General features: G+C 56.6%; 7 protein-coding genes across 7 annotated transcripts in view; 1 reads left to right on the top strand and 6 right to left on the bottom strand.

The window, feature by feature from the left end:
• Positions 1–185: 185 nt before the first annotated feature.
• Positions 186–1,474, bottom strand: BCV69DRAFT_251934 (cation efflux protein; the record flags this gene model as incomplete). Its single annotated transcript, XM_025490452.1, has 2 exons — positions 186–1,171; positions 1,261–1,474. 2 exons carry the CDS (start codon positions 1,472–1,474, stop codon positions 186–188), a joined length of 1,200 nt encoding a protein of 399 aa, XP_025346179.1.
• Positions 1,475–2,558: 1,084 nt separating this feature from the next.
• On the bottom strand, positions 2,559–3,992 carry BCV69DRAFT_242327 (hypothetical protein; the record flags this gene model as incomplete). Its single annotated transcript, XM_025490031.1, has 2 exons — positions 2,559–3,166; positions 3,215–3,992. Coding segments are annotated over 2 exons (1,386 nt in total), but the record flags the coding sequence as incomplete, so codon positions are not given.
• A 306-nt stretch (positions 3,993–4,298) lies between these two features.
• On the bottom strand, positions 4,299–5,782 carry BCV69DRAFT_251963 (putative alpha-methylacyl-CoA racemase; the record flags this gene model as incomplete). The annotated part of the gene is made up of 3 exons (XM_025490455.1): positions 4,299–4,830; positions 4,906–5,293; positions 5,374–5,782. The coding sequence occupies 3 exons, from the start codon at positions 5,780–5,782 to the stop codon at positions 4,299–4,301; spliced, it is 1,329 nt and encodes a 442-aa protein (XP_025346177.1).
• Positions 5,783–6,193: 411 nt separating this feature from the next.
• Positions 6,194–7,964, bottom strand: BCV69DRAFT_284613 (glycoside hydrolase/deacetylase). The gene is made up of 3 exons (XM_025493103.1): positions 7,517–7,964; positions 7,136–7,416; positions 6,194–7,034 (listed from the first exon to the last, which is right to left on the bottom strand). The coding sequence occupies exons 1-3, from the start codon at positions 7,661–7,663 to the stop codon at positions 6,539–6,541; spliced, it is 924 nt and encodes a 307-aa protein (XP_025346176.1). The 5' UTR covers positions 7,664–7,964; the 3' UTR covers positions 6,194–6,538.
• Positions 7,965–8,554: 590 nt separating this feature from the next.
• Positions 8,555–11,254, bottom strand: BCV69DRAFT_284612 (hypothetical protein). Its single transcript, XM_025493102.1, has one exon. The coding sequence runs from the start codon at positions 11,154–11,156 to the stop codon at positions 8,745–8,747; it is 2,412 nt and encodes an 803-aa protein (XP_025346175.1). The 5' UTR covers positions 11,157–11,254; the 3' UTR covers positions 8,555–8,744.
• Positions 11,255–11,646: 392 nt separating this feature from the next.
• Positions 11,647–13,514, top strand: BCV69DRAFT_314206 (putative SRP1-importin alpha; the record flags this gene model as incomplete). Its single annotated transcript, XM_025495098.1, has 4 exons — positions 11,647–11,856; positions 11,942–12,130; positions 12,208–12,528; positions 12,612–13,514. 4 exons carry the CDS (start codon positions 11,647–11,649, stop codon positions 13,512–13,514), a joined length of 1,623 nt encoding a protein of 540 aa, XP_025346174.1.
• A 911-nt stretch (positions 13,515–14,425) lies between these two features.
• Positions 14,426–14,740, bottom strand: part of BCV69DRAFT_278564 (hypothetical protein) — a gene marked incomplete at both ends in the record, with an annotated part of 1,163 nt that continues 848 nt past the window's right edge. The window contains one exon of the mRNA XM_025491209.1: positions 14,426–14,602. Within this exon, the coding sequence (XP_025346173.1) occupies positions 14,426–14,602 (177 nt within the window). The remainder of the gene's footprint in view (positions 14,603–14,740) is intronic.

Here is a 14,740-nt window from a genome sequence, read left to right as displayed (position 1 = left end):
GACACAGGGCGCATCCTGCTCCACTTGTCACACACGCAGCATGGCAAGCATTCAGGGCATACCATGGCGGCAAGGCTCCAGAGAGACCATTATCAGGCTCACAGACACACAGTACAGTGCTGATGCAGTAGCATATTGATTTCATACGGCATCTGCACACATGTCCGCGCCGCCAGCTACTCGCCTCATGCTGGAGCAAAGTGCACCCGCACCTCCTTGACACCCTTGTGAGCTTCAATCAATGCCTCCCGCACCCTGTCTTCCACCACGCGTGCCTCGTTCAGAGTGGTCTGGCCGCCCAAAACCAGTGTCACATCGACGAATGTACTGACGCCGCTCTTGACAGCTCTCAGATCCCGCCACTCGACCAGACCGAGCTTCTCGTCACCCTGCAGGGCACTCATGGCCGACTCGAAGCCCTCCAGCACTTCCAAGTCCACCCCCCTATCTGACAGCTCCGACAGAGCGGACCAAAGGAGGTCAAAGCCCTGCTTGCCGATGAGAGCTGCTACAAGCAGACCACCCAGAGGATCCAGAATGGGGAATCCTAGCCATGACCCCCCGATCGCAAGAAAGGTGACGCCAGAAGAGAGGGAGTCGGAGCGGTGGTGAATGGCATTGGCCTCGAGCACACTGCTGTTCTCCTCCTTTGCAATCTTCAACGTGGCGCGGTAGAGCCACTCCTTGACCAGCACACTGGCCAGGGCGAACCACATTGCATTTGGGTCCAGGAGTCCTGCTACTCCATCGGCCGTGTGTGACACTTCGGCCCCGTGGCTGTGCCCACCCCATTGAGCCAGAGCGCCGGACCAGCTACCTAGAGTCTTGATCCAGACGGGAGCAGTCTCTAGCATGGGACCAATGGCTTCCAAAAGGAGTCCCCAAGAGTGCAGTCCGATCCCTGCCGCTCCTCCTACTAGCACCACAGAGACTCCCAGCCCGCCCATCGTCTCGTACTTTCCATAGCCAAGAGGATGAGTCCGAGACGGAGGCTTCTGAGACATCTTCCAGCAGAAGAGCGTCACCATGTCCGAGAACATGTCCGAAAGAGAATGCGCTGCATCAGCTACGAGAGAAGCGGAGTTGAGGAAGACACCTGCCACGCCCTTTGAGATGCAGAGGACAATGTTAGAAAAGAGCCCCAGGAGTGTAATGTTGCTGCCTCGGTCACCTAGGGAGTGGGTGTGAGAAGAGGATGGTCAGTAATCGGCGCGGGACACTGTATCGTATTTGTATCTCTTGCTCGTTTCAGCGACTTACCTTTGCCTTTGAGAGCTGCAATTAGCCGATCAGCCTCCTCGGGGCTCCCATGGTCATGCGAATGAGAATGGGAGTGCCCAAAGAGGCCGTGTGTGTGACCATGACTATGCTCATGCTCATGCGACTTCTCTGGAGCATGTGTGGCAGTTGGCCTCTGTCTCACACTCCCTTCTCCATTAACATTGGCCGGCAAAGCAGTCGAATGCTGTGTCATACTGTTCTGTTCCGTAGGAGGAACTACAGGCACTTGATCGTCGTGTCTGACCTGATGTACCCCGATATCCGTCTGCTGACTACCAGGAAGACTTCCCTGCCGCTGCTGTCGGAGAGCCTCGTTGTTGCTCTGCTTCGTAGACTGCCAAGTCAGGGGATTCTGCTGAGCCGCCCAGCCGACGGGTGAATCAAAGTCGACTTCTGCTAGGGAGCTCCTGAACTGGAAGAAGGGCAGGACAGGGATACGTGATCCTCTACGTCTTGCAGCGGCAGCTCGATGCTTTGCTATAAGGGCTGATGCGCCAAGAGGTGAAGGGGGAGTATAGTAGTGTGGGGCCGGATAGTAATCGGGAGGAAGCAAGGTCTGAGGGTGTGGACGTGGAGGGTACCTGATCAGGCGGGGAGGTCCGGTGGAGGGAGGAGGCTGGGCTGCGTGTAGTCGATTCTGCGAGGTCGATGGTGATGAAGAAGGTGGCTTCTTGGCAGAGGATGCTAGGCGACGGGATATGAGTGGAATAGGTACAGCCTGTGGACGTCCGAAGCTCGGGCTAAGGGCCTGTGTTGGGGTCTGTACTCCTCGAAGGCAGACCGAGATTCCTCGCCGCGGCATCAAAGTACACCTCTACCCAGCCTCAGAAGACGGAGCGGGCCAGCGGCGGAACAGGATTGGGTGACGAGGCACAGAGCGCTGCTTGTTCTTGAGGTGCAATGGGGATACGAAAGGCAAGGCACGGGATCGCGAGGCAAAGGCACAAAGGGGGCGGAGGCAATTACTTCGCTCGCAGCCGTGGACCGGAATCTCCTCTGCGCCTTTGGCTGCAACCAACACGTTGCACGCGGCGCCAAAATTGACGCGGGGCAGGCGGCACAGGCCAGGGCGAGCCTCTAGACGAATGGTCATATTGTTCACGATGATGACTAATGTACATGCTACAGGGCGAGGCGATTCAGTCTTCGCCATAGGCTGCTTGGATCGCTGCGAGCGCAACCAGGTGTTGCTCTGCCTCTCTTCTCATCTCTTCCGTCTCTAAAACCCCTCCCTCACCTTCTTCGTTTTCCCCCTCGGGCGGCCGCGCAAGGATGCCATCGAACAGTCGATTGAAGCACGGCGAGCCGGGCGTGTTGAAATGCTGATAGGGATGCGCAGCATTCAGCCTACTTCCACAAAGGTAGCAAAAATGCGACTGACAGTGCTGACAAGTCATGTGGTTGCATCCGAGTGACTTTTCGATGCGAGAGGAACAGTGTGGACATGCTTGCGTCTTGCCCTTGAGCCACTCCTGATTCGCCTTTTCCTCCTCATATTGCGCTTTCAACCGTAGAAGATTCTTGCGACCATATCGTGCTTCGAGAGCTCTGCGAACCTCCGGTGTAGCAGCAGCGTACTTGTCCAGAAGTGAGCTCGTAGAAGGGAGTGAGCACGGGGATGGCGCATGCCATGTCTTACGGCACCATACGCAGAACGAGTACGAGCAAGTACGGCACTGTCGAAATGCCTCCCATCGTGAGCTATTGTCGTTACTTGCGTCCTTCGGCGTCAGTGTTTGGCAGTCCGGGCGAGGACAAGGTACGGCGGTAGGATCGGCCTCGGCTGCTTCCTTTTCTTCAAGGAAGCGAAGACGAGTGAGAAGGCTTGGCGTCTCCTTCAGAAAGTCCGAGAGCTCGGAAACACTGATTGAACCGGCTTTGAGGACTTCAGAATCAGCTGCACTGCCCTCGCTGTTAGGTCCCTGATTGGTACGAGCTTTTGAAGAGACGCACGAGGCATCCGGACAGGACAAAGCTAGTCTCAGCGAGCCCTCAGTAAGATGCAAGGTGAGGTAGTCCAGCAGACACTCTCTACAGAAGACGTGACCACAAGCTTCAATTCTTGTGCAGGCCTCGCCTCTCTTTGCTTCTAAGCAGATGGAGCATAGGAAGCGTTCCTTGCCGAAGGCAGATTGGCGAGCCAGGCGGTCGTACGCTGACAGGGTGTCCCCCAGAGGCCGAGTGAGAGGGGTCCCGGTCTTTGATGGAGCAGTGTTGTGGTTCGAATGTTGAAAGTACAGACCTTTAGAAGTCTTACCATTCGAGAAGGGTGAATTGGACCGAGAGCGCAAGGTCTCGTCTACCCATCCTTCGCGAGCCCATTCGCCATATGTCCAAAGAACCTCGCCCTGTACCTCTTGCCACTGCTCCAACAGCCTCTGTCTGACCCACTGTGCCCGAGAAGAGCTGACGTCTGAGATCCATGGGGCAGCTAGCCTTACGATGCGCGGCGGCTCTTGGAGTGGGTATAAAGGAGGTAGCGAGACCGTAAGGGCCAGTGGCGGTAGGTGCAGCAAGCGTAGTGGCGGCAGATCCTCCCCTGGCTTCCCATCGACTTGTATATACACATCCGTCTCTTTGTGAAGAGAGACAGGAACATTGAAGGTGACCTCTGTCTGCCGTTCGCCACTCTTCCGAACGATTCTCAGCTGCTCAGGAGGGTAGATTGCCTCGAGCGCCACCAGCTCGTCGTCTTGGAGGGCGGCGCACTCTCGCTGCATCGCTACCGCCGCGTCTTCCATGATGTCTGCAGCGGGGCTGATGCCGAGGGGATCATAGGGTGACGAGGACGGTGAAGTGGTGCTCAGAGTTGCTGATCGTGCAATGCTAAGGAGGAGTATGGCTATGGCAACCGGAAAGGAGAGGAAGCGGAGAACTCGGTCTGACCTGAGAAGTTCCCGCTCCACCTGCAGCCCCGCAGACGGTTCGGCCCGGACTTAACAGCCTGGACAGCATTCGACGGTACGACGCAAAGCTTGTGATGTATTAGCAGTGTGCCCTGACGCTCATGCTTGTGGTCACAATTTGCTTTTCAGGTTGTCCTCCTCGACCTCAAGCCCATCACCGCTGATCGCTCTGCTGCGCGCCAAGGCCGTCATCTCATCCTCGCCGAGACCCACCCACTCCTTTAGCACTTCCCTCGTGTGCTCCCCACACGGTAGCAACGCTTCGTACTCTCCTTCGTCTTCACCAGCTTCAGGGCTTCCAGCGGCTACCTTAGCCGGCGTCCGTGCCAATCTCGGCGCAGGAGAGGGCACCACGGTTTCTCCACCATCGACGAGGTCCTGCGACCGACCGGGCGTGATGCCCGAGACGGCGGCCTCGTCCCGGGTGAGCACCGGAACACAGCAGGCGTCGGTGTTGACAAAGATGTTCTCCCACTCCGACCGAGACTTCGATAGGAATGCGTCCGTGAGGTACTGTGTCAGCGCAGGCCAGCCGTCCTTCTTGTGTTGGTCAGCCGGGGAAGGGTGAGACAGTGAGGAGGAAGAGAGAGATTCCTTGAGGATCGACAGAAGCGCAGAATAGAATTGCGGCTCGATGGCGCCGCTAGGGATATTCCAACAAGAGATCTGCCTGTCAGTAGCAGGTCACACTTTGGGCCAAGCAGGATGTCATACTCACACGCTCATCCAGCCGCCGTCTTTGCAGCGATAGACGCCATACCAAGGTGCTCCCCCATCCAGCATTCCCGTTCCCCTCTCCTCATCTGTCCCATTATTCACCACTTTCCCCCAAGAAGGGTGCTCCAAGTACGATGTCAGAAGGAGAAAACTAGCCACGTATCTCGCCCCAGTGACCATGTCGGCTTCGACGACCTGACCTTTGCCAGACTTTGATCGCTCGAGCAATGCGAGAAGGATGCCAATCAGACAGATGAGGGAGCCTCCGGCGAAGTCGCCCAGAAGGTTTATCGGAGGTTGAGGAGCGCCGCCGCGGGGCCCCAGCATCGAGAGAAGGCCGGAGAGGGCAATGTAATTGATGTCGTGGCCAGCCATGTTTGCATATGGCCCTGTTGAACATGAAGAAGGGGTACCACATCAGCCTCTGTACTCTCATCCTCTCGTTATGCAGCTGAGAGCGACGACATACCCGTCCGCTGGAAACCGGTCAAGCGTGCGTATACGAGCCTCGCATTGCCCTCAATCCCCTCTTCCTTCCAGCCCTTCTCGACCTCAGCCGGACCCAGACCCAGCCTCTCCAGTACATTCGGCCTGAATGGATCAATCAGCACGTCCGCTTTCGCAATCAGCCTCCTCAGCGTCCTCAGTCCTTCCCCTGTCTTGGGATCCACTGCAATGCTGCGTTTCCCTCTGCAGAGCCCATCGGCGTTGAGAGCTGCACCGACCTTGTCGATGCGGATCACGTCTGCTCCAAAGTCGGCTAGGACGAGGCCGACCATGGGACCTGGAGCTAGACCGGCGAACTCGACGACCTTGAGACCTGTGAGGGGTAGGCTGGATGAGGGGGAGGAAGAAGAGGAAGAGGAAGAGGAAACCATGGCGCCTTTGAGAGCGGGAGGGCTCTAAGACTTAGCGTAGAAGCCTTGTCTTAAGGGTCAATAAGGACAGATGAAGCAAGAATCAACTTTAGACAGGGAGATGAAGAGGAGACAACCCTTCAAGAGTCACCCCTTCATATCTACCTAGCAAAGGAGCAGTAGAGGCATCGATGCCCCGCTTCCTCGCTTGTTCGTGGTGATCCTCTTTCCGCACCCCGCACCCTCCGGCTTGGGCGTGCATCAAGTCTTGGCTGCTGCGAGGCCCGAGACCCGAGATCCGGTCCCATCGGACTGCACCGAGGCAGGCAGCCACGCTTGGCGTAGTCTCAGCACTCTGTCAAACAACAACGTTGCCAGACAGATGCTGACTGGATCAATGGAACACACAAGTCGCAGCAGTACACACAGTCTGATGATGAGAAAGATGATAGATTTCAAGGTGACAAAGAGGCCAATCAAAGTTGGGGCTTCAAAGACAATCTGTATCTGCAGGGTCAGCCTGCTACGACGCCATGATGTTCTGTGAGTGAATGTGCGATGGCCGCTGCCCGAGTCACGGCGGGATAAGAAGTCGAAAAGAGGGTATAGCCTCAGAGGCTCGGACGCAGTATGGCGCCTGTATGGTGTGACAAGTCTGAGGTGTTGATTAAGTCGAAAGGATTGCGCTCGCTGGTATGAATCGTCAGCTGCGAAGAGTGGATGTTTCTCAGCCAGGACCGGTGAATTCGCCAAGAATAGCTCGGGCGCTCAGGTCGATTAAGAAGAAGGAGAAGGAGTTCCGGCACAGGTCCAGGTGGAGTCCCTCTTGCCAGGTGTAGCCTTGACCTTGTAGGGGCTGCCGGAAGCGCCGATGCAGTCGTGTACCGTCTGCGACTTGATACCCTGGTTCTTGAAACGAGCAATGGCCGTGTCTGCGACGGTGTGGGATGCAGACTTGTGGGTCTCATGGTTGAGGATGAGGTGCCTCTGGCCCGAGGTGTAGCTGTTGTAAGTTGCCCTCTGTTTGGCTGCCGAGACTCCATCAGCATCTCCAATGTCGTCGCTCCATTGCACAACGGTCAGACCGTGCTTGTTCTGCAGACGGGAGATGACGTTGGCGTCGTATTCACCGTATGGGCATCGGAAGTACTTGGGGACGACACCGACAGTCTTCAGGAGCATGGTCTCCATCAGGTTGACCTGCTCGTCAATCTCAGCATCCGTGAGCTGTGTCAGGTGAGGATGAGACCACGAGTGCGAGGCGAGCAGGTGTCTACGGGGAGGCAGGGGAATGATTGTAGTGGTGATAGGCAATTGTTGTCAGAATCTCTCCTGACCGTCGTCTATCCCTCCGGATGGAGCTCCCATACTCACCCCGCAGCAACAGAGTGTCGGAGGTAGGTAACCCAAGGTTCGTCGTAGGCGCAGTCGTAGTTGTAACCGTTCACAAAGAAGGTGACTTGCTGACCTGCATCGGACCACTTCTGGTTGAGGAGCTCGTGGTACTTGTACGGTCCGTCGTCGTAGGTGACGGCTACGCGGCCCTTCTTGCAGTTGTAGATGACACCGTTGTCCTTGGTCACCTGGCGACGCTGCAGCTCTGCCTCATCAGGAATGTCGATCTCGTAGTCTCGTGGGTCGAGAGTCTCGAGGTACTGTAAGGAAAGACAAAGGAAAGCCGAGAGAGGGCTTGAGCGTCAGTGGATCCTCGGGCAGGAAGACAAAAGGGGACCGTGCGCAAGGGCGGTCACTTACAGCTCGAACACCAGGGCTGAGGTTGTTGAAGGCTTCGCTTCGCCTGACGGCGAGGTTAGCATCCTGGCTGTCCGACGACAAAGGGCTTGCAAAGGTAGAAGCGGCGCCAAGGGCGAGGGCGACGAGGGCAGTTGAGAGTCGGACCATGTTGAGGAGTAGGAGCTGGAAGATGTAGGTGTGATGGTTTGTTGAAGGTTGAGGAGGGAAGGGACACTCAAAGGTTCTTTGATGAGGTTGCTTTAAAGCAGAATGGATTAGGTTGCTTTTGCTTCGAGAGGAGGGTCTCGAGGGGAAAGAGGAGGTCAGTCGAGGGGCTGGTTGCTTGCTTGATGAAGTCTTGAGGGGTGGATGAGACCCTGAGTTGCTTCTGAGGGGTAAAGGCCGAATAGGGGTCTTGAGAAGGCAAGGACGAAGCTGCAAGTGTTAGGAGGAGCAAAAGGACAGTGGGGTGCAGCGGGGGAGGATGAGGTTGGGAGTTGTTCGAGGGTTTAAGAAGTGGGGAAGGAGTGGTGGGTGTTGTTGCTTCGACGATCGAAGAGCACAGCAGGCGCACACACACACACACACACATGGCCGTGAGACATCCGAGGCCGGAGCTCAGACGACGACGACTGGGCGCTACGGCGGGCGCTCAGGGCAGCACTACATTGCATTGGTGCAAGCAATGCGGGCCGATAGGCGAGGCGAGGTGCGAGCGTGAAGCTGTTTGCTTCCATGAGAATCAACTTCTATCCGCCAATCAGGGCCCGGAGCACGGCCCAGCAACCAAAGTTCCATCGACCCGCTCAGGGCCACGGCCACGGTGCGTCAATACACCAGTGTCTCACACCTCACACCAGCCATATTCAGCTCAGACCTTGGCCAGACCCGTGGGCGTGAGGAGGGATCAGAGGCAGCCAGAGTGCAAAGGCAGCCAGCCACTCGACGGAGCTTTCTCCGACCACCCTCCCCCGCCCAGCTTGTGTCTCACCGCTCCCCACACCACCGTCATTGAAGCTCCGACAAGCCACGCCAACTTCGCCACACCCACCAAGGCAGAGTCAGAGTGATCATATTGATTCACCTTTACGCATCGCATCGGCGGCCTCTTACATCTAGCACTCCAGACCCTCTCCTCTTGCGCTTACAATCCGCTCCAAGCATGTGTTCGTTCATACAACAGCGACGAATCTACAACTCTACCCGAGATCAGCCCGCTCCCTGCTCAGCGTGTCTGTGATTGCGCCTCCTATACCCGATCTCCGCCCTGCTCCACCCTCTCTCCATCCGCCGTCGAGCGGCCTTCACCGCCAAGACCAGATACCTCTGCCGCCGGAGCCGCACTTCCAGCGTCGGTCTGCTCACCGCTTGCTGCCGGTAGATCGAGCAGATGACCCATGCGTTCAATCTTTGTCCGTAGGTATCGCTCCAATTCCACGCCGCGCGCAGCTGCACCGCCTATCAGCGTAGCCCCCGAAGAGCGGAGCATGTGTTGCTGGTAGTCGTCGCTGTCCCCATCGTCTTCCTCTTCCTCGTCGTCCTCGTCATTGCTGCTTGCCGACTCTTGTGTGCCTTCGCCCTCCGCTCCCTCTAGGTCCGAGCCCTGATGTCGCCGGCCGAAATGGGATGGCTCGTCATCGTCCTCTGCTTGAGAGAGGATGGAGCGGGATAGGCCCTCATCGGAGACTTGGGAGGAAGCAAGAGCAGCAACTCGACGATCTCGCTTCGGGCCGGCGGCAGGCCTCCTGACCCTTTGCGACTTCTTCTTGCCCTTTCGAGCCGATCCGCTTTTGCCGCCCTTTGAGCGCTTCACCTCCTGAGTCCAGGCCCTGGGAACCATACCCACACGCTCCTTGACCTTGATGCCCTCTGCCTCTAGCGCTTCCATCTTCTCTGGATTGTTAGTCAGCAAGCGACAGCTAGAGACGCCCAGATCCTCCAAGATCGCTCCGGCTGCTGCGTAGCTCCTCGCATCAGGGAGATGGCCCAAGAGGACATTGGCACTGACAGTATCGTGGCCCATGTCTTGCAGATTGTAGGCCATGAGCTTGTCCAGCAGTCCGATTCCTCGTCCCTCTTGGCGCAGGTAGACGACAACACCACGAGGCAAACGGGGCCTCTTCGCTTCGCGGGAAGGGTCGCGTGACGGTTCGGTACCGGAGCCGGATTGAAGGATGAGGCGCAGAGCTTCATCGAGTTGCTCACCACAGTCGCAGCGCTGTGAACCGATTGTCTCGCCGGTGTAACACTCCGAGTGGATTCTGACCAGGGGTGCCTCCCAGTCCACATCGCCTTCGCTAGCATGTGCAGGATGTTCTCTGCCCCGTCGTATACCGGCGCTTGCGACTTGGCAATGTGGGCCTAGCCTACCGACATACGCGCCGCGGACGATGCGCTCCATCTCAGTCTCTTCAGAACTCCAGACCTCATCGAGCGTTCGACTACGAAGTGAGGGCGGGCCGGCAGGCTTCGACAACTCATCTACGTTTACGTCTGGTTCATTCTGAGCAGGATCGATGACTAGGGCAAGATGCTCCTTGTTGTCTCGATTGTTGCGGTAGAGATGGCAAAAGATTTCGCCATGAGGCGTTGGTATCCTCGTGCGGGCATAGCAGCGAATCTGAAGTGGCGGTGGGCGGACGATGGAGGACAGGCGAGAAAGTTGAGGTATCGCAGTGGCGGGTGAAGCTGATATTGACCCTTGGCTGAGCTCCCTCGGCGTGGAAGGCAGAGCCGGTGTAGTCGGGGCGGAGGCGATTGCTTTTCTCTCTGACAAAGCCTGCTGGATAAGAGCAGCGGTGCCTTGCGGTCGCTGAGAAGTCTGACCGTCGTCTCCAGGTGGTGCGGTAGGAGCGCTGGTCCCCGGCGCAGAAGAGGAGCCCTCCTCCTCGCTAGCGCGGATACCCACAGATGAGGCCACTTGAGCTACACGCGCAGCCTCAAGCTTTCGCTCTTGATTTCCTTGATTAGATTCTCGACTTTGGCTCTCCCTTTGCTTTAGTGCTTCTGTACGCAGCTTCTTCGCCTCCTCTTCCAGCTCGATACGAACGCTGCGAGGCGCTTGCCGACTGGCGTACATGGCTCTTTCAGAGTCTGTTACTTCGGGTACAGGTTCGATTTCTCTGATCAACTCCTCGGCTTGAAGTTCACTGTCGTCCATGTCGCAGTTGGCATAGGAGCCGAAGCTTGTGGACTGAGAGCGAGACGTGCGAGTTCTGGCAGCCGGCGCGGGAGCTTGCTGGGATTGGGCTGCCTTGACAGCTTGTCTCTGGCTGGCTGGCATTTGACGTGAGGGACCATGCGCCGTCTCTCCATATGTATGGTGGAAATGATGTCTCGTGACCTGGGGCCCAGACGAGAGACTGGCTGCGAGAATGATTGGGTCGATTGGTGGTCTTCGCAGTGCACTCAGCGTCGCAAGCGGCCGACGTCTCCCTGCAACGGGTTGTCCAGATGCCTGACTCGACGAAGGAGAAGAAGATGAGACCTGAGAATGGGGAAAAGAGGAAGGCATGGAGGTCAAGAGGTCGAGGAGCTCCTTCTCCGAGGCAGCATTGGCGGCGGCATGGTGCGAGTGGTACCCGGCTACCGGTGACCTGGAGGGCATCGCTGGGCTCGAGGACGAGGACGAAGATGCCCTACGAGGATGAGTGTCGGCCATGGCGCAGGCCCAAGAGCTACACAGGAATGCGTCTACAGACACTAAGACCCGAAAGAAGGAGGCGAATGAAGAAGAGGGAGTCGGCAAGTCGGCAATGCGGAATGGTCGAAGGGGCACCGTCGGGTTTAGTCTGCGAAGCTGACTCTTCCCGCTCTCCGCTTTGCCGTGCTTGCTTCCGTTCCGGCGTGCTTCAAGTCACATGTGATTCAAACTTGCGCCTGTGTGTCCATCCAACACCTCGCCCCGCCTTCCCCTTCGCTCTGCCACCCCCACACCATCGCAAACGCCCTTCCTACTCTTCACCGAGTCGAGCAACCCAGACACCCACGTCTCGGCCACAGCTACAGACATAGACACACAGCAGCACACTCATCTCACCACCTTGACACTCGTCTTTTACTAGACTGCTGCTGCTGACTGCACCTCCCTGCCAAGAAGATTCCTATCGCCATCTTCCATTAGCAATCTCTGTCACCCACACACCTGCACCATGTCGACCAATCGTCGTCAAGACGCCTATAAGAACAAGGGACAGTTCAAGGCAGATGAGTTGCGCCGAAGGAGAGAGGAGGCTCAGGTCGAGATCAGGAAGCAGAAGAGGGAGGAGAGCATGGCAAAGAGGAGGAATCTCGACGCAGCCGCCCTCAGCGATGCAGAGACCGACGATGAGGAGGCCGTCGGAGCCATGCTCGACAAGGACGTGAGTCAACCTTCTCAAAGAAGCGTGAGAGGTGGTATTATGCATGCTAACGACGCCCACGCCGACATCACTGCATCTCACACAGCTTTCTGAGCAACTGCCGATCATGATCCAAGGCGTTATGTCCGAAAATCTCGATGCTCAGCTGGACTGCACCACCAAATTCAGGAAGCTTCTTTCCAAGGAGAGGAGTCCTCCCATTGACAAAGTCATTGGATGCGGTGTCGTACCTCGATTCGTTGAATTCCTTCGTAGCCCACACAGCCCCCTCCAGGTGAGTAAGCAAACTGTGGAAACGCATAGAGACGTAGCCAGCGCTGACTTGACCTGCTTTTGACACTTGCTTGACAGTTCGAAGCTGCGTGGGCCCTCACTAACATTGCTTCGGGCACATCAGACCACACTCAAGTTGTGATCAGCGAGGGTGCTGTTCCAATCTTCATTGAGCTCCTATCTTCCCAGGTCTTTGACGTTCGAGAGCAAGCAGTATGGGCACTGGGAAACATTGCAGGAGACAGTCCCAAGTGCCGTGACTTTGTCCTGGGAGCAGGGGCCATGCGACCCCTTATCGCCCTGCTGAACGAGAATCATAGGCTCAGCATGCTGCGTAACGCGACTTGGACATTGAGCAACTTTTGCCGAGGGAAGAACCCCCAACCCGAGTGGGAGCTGGTGAGTGGCACTGGCATTCTACTGTACTGAAATTCTCGGACTTGTTTTGACATCTTTGCCTCCACTTGTCCCTCTGATGACAGGTCGCCCCCGCCCTGACGGTCTTGACGAAGCTGATCTACTCCTCGGACGATGAGGTACTCATTGACGCTTGCTGGGCCGTCTCCTACCTCTCCGATGGAGCCAACGAGAAGATTCAGGCTGTCATTGAGGCAGGCCTCTGCCGCCGTCTCGTAGATCTACTTGTCCACAATTCGACAGCAGTCCAGACTCCTGCGCTTCGATCAGTCGGCAACATCGTCACAGGAGATGACTTGCAGACACAAGTGGTGATCGCCTCTGGCGCATTGCCCCCGCTGCTCTCTCTGTTGTCTTCTCCCAAGGACGGAATCAAGAAGGAGGCTTGCTGGACCATTTCCAACGTTACTGCCGGCTCTAGCCACCAGATTCAGGCCGTCATCGACAACAACATCATCCCGCCTCTGATCGACATTCTTGCCCACGCTGATTTCAAGACTAGGAAGGAGGCGTGCTGGGCCATCTCAAATGCCACTTCTGGAGGGCTGAACGAGCCCAGCCAGATCCGTTACCTCGTCAGTCAGGGATGCATCAAGCCTTTGTGCGACATCCTCAAGTCTATGGACAACCGGATCATTCAGGTTGCCCTTGACGGACTGGAGAACATTCTGAAGGTCGGTGATCAAGACAAGGAGGCAAATGGAGCCGGAGCAGTCAACCAATACGCACTTCACATTGAAGAGTGCGGTGGAATGGTTACTATCCACCAGCTGCAACATCACGAGAACCTTGAGATCTACAAGAAGTGTTTCTTCATCATGGACAAGTACTTCCCTGACGAGGAGGATGCTGGAGCGGATACTGGAGTCGATGCGCCTCAAGTGGATGCTTCGGGAGCATTCGCCTTCCAGCCCACTCTGGCAGCACCAAGCGGTGGTTTCAGCTTCGCATCGAACGGTCAGCAGTAAGCCGCTTCTCGTTATGTGCGGCAATAGAAAATGGTACATTACTTGCATTGTCCGCTATTAGCGTAGCCATGAGACTGCTCGACGTCCCATACTGTACGGTCAGGAGCGGCAAGACAGTGGCAGCTCTGGTCCCTGTTCAATGGGACTTAGACTCCTTGCCTGAATGCTGCAAGCTGTTCAAACCACAGGCCCTTTCTCATCCACAATCTGGACACCCGCCGCACCTTCTTCGCGGTAGCACGCCAGTCGCCGTGTCCCTTCAGAGCTCATACCTCTACAAGACCACTATCACCTACCGAGTTCCAGCCACCCCCTCTCTTTCCATCACTCTCTCTTCTCGCATCCATCTCAGCGGCAATCGCTCGCTCGCTGCTGTCGTCGTTGTCGTCGTCGTCGTGTCTGTGTTCCCCAGCCTCTTGTCACACATCAATCACGCCTGTCTCCTTGCCGTGGGTCATGCTCTAAAGGAGTATCTCGACTCCCCCGCAAAGAATCTCTTCAATCAATGTACTTTCGCCAATACACTCCACTACCTGTCCCATGCACCTTTCCACCAAAGGTCTGCCGAGATGTTTGTTCTTGCGTGAGCGTGCCTCGGCGATGGGACCTCGTAAGCTCACCGTCGACAAGTCGGTCGTTGACCATTGACCCTCTCGTCTTGTGGCCTCAGACTCTCAACTTTTCGATGGCTTAGCCAGCACATTCACACCCAATATAGTGTAGCTTCCAATGTATCTATAGTATAGAAGGGCGAGACAACAAGGCAGAGACGAGGACATCGAGAGAGAGATTTTCGTCATTTGGTTTGGATAAAGTAGAAACGGGCGAAGAGTACAGGTATAGGACACAACAGACTTCGGCTTTAGGAAGCGAGAGAAGAGGAAAAAGGGGAAAAAGGCGTAGCGTAGGCGTCAAGTGCGTGTCCAGAGGAGAGAAGGAAAGTACGTTGGACTTGCGCGGGATTCGTCAAAGAGGGAGGTGGCGGAGGAGGAGCGTATTCTTGCGTACACTAAGATAGTGATGGACTTTGCGCGACCAGAAGCACGTGTTGGGAAGCGTTTTGAAAGCACAGTCATGATAGCAGCGATCTAGGTGTGTGCAAGTAGAGGACGACCCATTGGTGCAAAGGCGTCGTCGCTAGAGGGACCCAACATTTACCAGGGGTTGTTTCGGACGGTTCGCTTCCAGGGAGCGTTGCGGACGGTGCGCTCTTCGACGTCCTCGTC

Source organism: Pseudomicrostroma glucosiphilum (assembly GCF_003144135.1).
Source record: "Pseudomicrostroma glucosiphilum strain MCA 4718 unplaced genomic scaffold BCV69scaffold_13, whole genome shotgun sequence".
NCBI classification, from domain to species: domain Eukaryota; kingdom Fungi; phylum Basidiomycota; class Exobasidiomycetes; order Microstromatales; family Microstromataceae; genus Microstroma; species Microstroma glucosiphilum.
This window is presented reverse-complemented; position numbering and strand designations above follow the sequence as displayed.

What these genes read in the sequence shown, in the direction of transcription:
- BCV69DRAFT_284613 (XM_025493103.1), bottom strand. Translation starts at nt 7,663, where the DNA reads ATGGTCCGACTCTCAACTGCCCTCGTCGCCCTCGCCCTTGGCGCCGCT. An exon ending in TCAGCCCTGGTGTTCGAGCT is followed by an intron (nt 7,417 to 7,516) that starts GTAAGTGACCGC and finishes CTTTCCTTACAG; the next exon opens with TACCTCGAGACTCTCGACCC. An exon ending in CGACACTCTGTTGCTGCGGG is followed by an intron (nt 7,035 to 7,135) that starts GTGAGTATGGGA and finishes GCCTCCCCGTAG; the next exon opens with ACACCTGCTCGCCTCGCACT.
- BCV69DRAFT_284612 (XM_025493102.1), bottom strand. Translation starts at nt 11,156, where the DNA reads ATGGCCGACACTCATCCTCGTAGGGCATCTTCGTCCTCGTCCTCGAGC.